Below are 4,748 nucleotides of genomic sequence, written 5' to 3' on the forward strand. Positions count from 1 at the left end.
ACCTGTCTCTCTCTCTCCCTCACCACCTGTCTCTCTCTCTCTCTCTCATCACCTGTCTCTCTCCCTCACCACCTGTCTCTCTCTCTCTCACCACCTGTCTCTCTCTCTCTCACCACCTGTCTCTCTCTCCCTCACCACCTGTCTCTCTCTCTCTCACCACCTGTCTCTCTCTCTCCCTCACCACCTGTCTCTCTCTCTCCCTCACCACCTGTCTCTCTCTCCCTCACCACCTGTCTCTCTCTCTCCCTCACCACCTGTCTCTCTCTCCCTCACCACCTGTCTCTCTCTCCCTCACCACCTGTCTCTCTCTCTCCCTCACCACCTGTCTCTCTCTCTCCTTCACCACCTGTCTCTCTCTCTCCCTCACCACCTGTCTCTCTCTCCCTCACCACCTGTCTCTCTCTCTCCCTCACCACCTGTCTCTCTCTCTCCTTCACCACCTGTCTCTCTCTCCCTCACCACCTGTCTCTCTCCCTCACCACCTGTCTGTCTGTCTCCCTCACCACCTGTCTCTCTCTCTCCCTCACCACCTGTCTCTCTCTCTCCCTCACCACCTGTCTCTCTCTCTCCTCACCACCTGTCTCTCTCTCTCTCCTTCACCACCTGTCTCTCTCTCCCTCACCACCTGTCTCTCTCCCTCACCACCTGTCTCTCTCCCTCACCACCTGTCACTCTCTCTCTCATCACCTGTCTCTCTGCCCCACCCCCTGTCTCTGTCTCTCACTGAGCACCTGGCTCTCTCTCTCGCTCAGCACCTGTCTCTCTCTCCCTCACCACCTGTCTCTCTCCCTCACCACCTGTCTCTCTCTCCCTCACCACCTGTCTCTCTCTCTCTCTCACCACCTGTCTCTCTCTCCTCACCACCTGTCTCTCTCTCTCCTCACCACCTGTCTCTCTCTCCCTCACCACCTGTCTCTCTCTCCTCACCACCTGTCTCTCTCTCTCCTCGCCACCTGTCTCTCTCCCTCACCACCTGTCTCTCTCTCTCTCCTTCACCACCTGTCTCTCTGTCTCTCCCACCACCTGTCTCTCTCCCTCACCACCTGTCTCTCTCTCCCTCACCACCTCTCTCTCCCTCACCACCTGTCTCTCTCTCTCCTTCACCACCTGTCTCTCTCTCCCTCACCACCTGTCTCTCTCCCTCACCACCTGTCTGTCTGTCTCCTCCCTGTCTCTCTCACCACCTGTCTGTCTCCCTCACCACCTGTCTGTCTGTCTCCCTCACCACCTGTCTCTCTCTCCCTCACCACCTGTCTCTCTCTCCCTCACCACCTGTCTCTCTCCCTCACCACCTGTCTCTCTCTCTCTCCTTCACCACCTGTCTCTCTCTCCCTCACCACCTGTCTCTCTCCCTCACCACCTGTCTGTCTGTCTCCCTCACCACCTGTCTCTCTCTCCCTCACCACCTGTCTCTCTCTCTCCCTCACCACCTGTCTCTCTCTCTCCCTCACCACCTGTCTCTCTCTCTCCCTCACCACCTGTCTCTCTCTCTCCTTCACCACCTGTCTCTCTCTCCCTCACCACCTGTCTCTCTCTCCCTCACCACCTGTCTGTCTGTCTCCCTCACCACCTGTCTCTCTCTCCCTGACCACCTGTCTCTCTCTCCCTCACCACCTGTCTCTCTCTCCCTCACCACCTGTCTCTCTCTCCCTCACCACCTGTCTCTCTCTCCCTCACCACCTGTCTCTCTCCCTCACCACCTGTCTGTCTGTCTCCCTCACCACCTGTCTGTCTGTCTCCCTCACCACCTGTCTCTCTCTCCCTCACCACCTGTCTCTCTCTCCTTCACCACCTGTCTCTCTCCTCACCACCTGTCTCTCTCCCTCACCACCTGTCTGTCTGTCTCCCTCACCACCTGTCTCTCTCTCCCTGACCACCTGTCTCTCTCTCCCTCACCACCTGTCTCTCTCTCTCCCTCACCACCTGTCTCTCTCTCTCCTTCACCACCTGTCTCTCTCTCCCTCACCACCTGTCTCTCTCTCCCTCACCACCTGTCTGTCTGTCTCCCTCACCACCTGTCTCTCTCTCCCTGACCACCTGTCTGTCTCTCCCCCTGTCTGTCTGCAGGAGCAGTTCACGGCGATGAGAGACCTGTACATGAAGAACGGTCAGGGCTTCGCTCTCGTCTACTCCATCACGGCCCAGTCGACCTTCAACGACCTCCAGGACCTCCGGGAGCAGATCCTCCGGGTGAAGGACACCGAGGACGTACGAGCACACACACACACACACACACACACACGTGTTGCTACAGAGAGCCATGGTCATGATGTCACTTCCTGTCATCAATACAATCTCAATCAGGAAATACCAAATCCAACATTTGTAATTTTAACTCATAAAGTTTTAGTAGTTTTCTGCCTCCTGCTGGATTTAGCTTTAAATAACTTTAACATTTTTTAAAAATATTTTAAAAATATGTAAATTAATTAAAGATAGTATGTTGCTTGATTAAAGATTTTATAATATTAAAACACAAATATGTTTTGCCATCTCGCAGGATCGAACCCTTTCTTGATAAATAACTTTATTTAATTAAACTAAACACTCATAGAATCAGAGCGGTTGCTATGGGGACACCTGCTGGCCAGATCCGGTACTGCATCCACTTAACCTCAGAATGGAGCTGAATCAAACCAGTAAAACCTCTGGTGTTGTTCATGAGAGCTGTTCTTGTAAACACAGTATCAACGTTGTTTGTTGTTGTTGTTGTTGCAGGTTCCCATGATCCTCGTGGGCAACAAGTGCGACCTGGAGGTGGAGCGCGTGGTGGCCAAGGAGTCGGGCATCGGCCTCGCCCGGCAGTGGAACGCCTGCGCCTTCCTGGAGACCTCGGCCAAGAGCAAGATCAACGTCAATGAGGTGACACACACACACACACACACACACACACACACATACACACACACACACAGGTCATGTGTACGTTAGGGGTTCTCTCCACTGTCACTGAGGTGTGTGTGTGTGTGTGTGTGTAGATCTTCTATGACCTCGTGCGACAGATCAACAGGAAGAGTCCCGTTCAAGGGAAAGCTCGCAAAAAGTCCAACTGTCAACTTCTCTAATCACAGGTTTGTTTTGATGAATTAATAATTCCACACAAACATAAATCCTGTGAGAACATTTTCTGATCTTCTCTCTCCAGCTTCCTGCTCACCCGACAACCAACCAACCAATCACAGGGCATCTTCCAGCTGGCCACGCCCCCTTTAACACAGCCACCTCAACATCAGCCTCCTGACCTCTGAACAGAGACTGTTGCCGTGGAAACATTAAAACCAAACATCTACAGACTGCAGCTGGCGACCACGATGATTCCACGGTGGGGGGGGGGGGGCTGCCCAAATTTAAACTACGGTTCCCATCATGCTCTCTGCTAGGCCCCTTTGCGCCGGGGGCGTGGCCTCTTGCTTTTACTTTTAAATGTTCCTTTTACATGTTTTCCAGCTCTGGTTGAATCTGTGGATCCATTTAGTGATTATTATTATTATTTCTGTGGTTATTATTTTTCTGTGTGAAAAAAAAGATATAAAAGTAATTTCATGTTTTGAGTTATTGGGGGCGGGGTTAGCAGGTGCAGCAAGTAACGCTGTTAGCTCGCCGCGCTAACTATTCAGTTAGTTAGCCTTTTGACAATATTCACATAACATGCTATGTTTATTTTAAAGAATGTAAACAAAACTCCCAAAACGTTGTTAGCATAGCAGCTAACACTTGTGTCTGAATACTGTGATCACATTGTTCTGTTTGTGTGGTTTCATTTAGCTAACGATGCTAAAACACGAGCACTAGCATATTTACAAAGAAACCTGTTGGCAGTGAGTTAGCTTGTTAGCTCGCTATGGGTTAGCTTGTTAGTTCGCTGTGGGTTAGCTTGTTAGCTCGCTGTGGGTTAGCTTGTTAGCTCGCTCTGGGTTAGCTTGTTAGCTCGCTGTGGGTTAGCTTGTTAGTTCGCTGTGGGTTAGCTTGTTAGCTCGCTCTGGGTTAGCTTGTTAGCTCGCTCTGGGTTAGCTTGTTAGCTCGCTGTGGGTTAGCTTGTTAGTTTGCTGTGGGTTAGCTTGTTAGCTCGCTGTGGGTTAGCTTGTTAGCTCGCTGTGGGTTAGCTTGTTAGCTCGCTCTGGGTTAGCTTGTTAGCTCGCTGTGGGTTAGCTTGTTAGCTCGCTGTGGGTTAGCTTGTTAGCTCGCTCTGGGTTAGCTTGTTAGCTCGCTGTGGGTTAGCTTGTTAGTTCGCTGTGGGTTAGCTTGTTAGCTCGCTCTGGGTTAGCTTGTTAGCTCGCTCTGGGTTAGCTTGTTAGCTCGCTGTGGGTTAGCTTGTTAGTTTGCTGTGGGTTAGCTTGTTAGCTCGCTGTGGGTTAGCTTGTTAGCTCGCTCTGGGTTAGCTTGTTAGCTCGCTCTGGGTTAGCTTGTTAGCTCGCTGTGGGTTAGCTTGTTAGTTCGCTGTGGGTTAGCTTGTTAGCTCGCTCTGGGTTAGCTTGAGAGCTCGCTGTGGGTTAGCTTGTGAGCTCGCTGTGGTTTAGCTTGTTAGCTCGCTATGGGTTAGCTTGTTAGCTCGCTGTGTGTTAGCGTGTCAATAAGGAAAGCTACACATGTTTGCAGACAGCGATGAGTTGTAAAATAAAACGGCGGATATAATTTATATTAGTTATGTTGTAAACGGAAGCTAACGAAACCACTTTAGTAAATAAATTAGCGTAGCAGCGTGCTAACTTTTTAGCGTAGCCGCGCGGTGAGCTGACCCTAGATCTGCT

The 4,748-nt window shown here is 51.1% G+C and overlaps 1 protein-coding gene across 2 annotated transcripts in view; it reads left to right on the forward strand.

Moving 5' to 3' along the window:
* Positions 1 to 3,538, forward strand: part of LOC130200387 (ras-related protein Rap-1b-like) — a 15,865-nt gene extending 12,327 nt beyond the window's left edge. For both annotated transcript variants that reach the window (XM_056424643.1, XM_056424644.1), the window contains exons 5-8: positions 2,068 to 2,208; positions 2,719 to 2,862; positions 2,979 to 3,071; positions 3,146 to 3,538. In XM_056424643.1, the coding sequence (XP_056280618.1) occupies positions 2,068 to 2,208; positions 2,719 to 2,862; positions 2,979 to 3,065 (372 nt within the window). In that variant the 3' untranslated portion in view covers positions 3,066 to 3,071; positions 3,146 to 3,538. The remainder of the gene's footprint in view (positions 1 to 2,067; positions 2,209 to 2,718; positions 2,863 to 2,978; positions 3,072 to 3,145) is intronic.
* Positions 3,539 to 4,748: the final 1,210 nt, after the last annotated feature.

Source organism: Pseudoliparis swirei, chromosome 10 (assembly GCF_029220125.1).
Source record: "Pseudoliparis swirei isolate HS2019 ecotype Mariana Trench chromosome 10, NWPU_hadal_v1, whole genome shotgun sequence".
Lineage (NCBI taxonomy): Eukaryota > Metazoa > Chordata > Actinopteri > Perciformes > Liparidae > Pseudoliparis > Pseudoliparis swirei.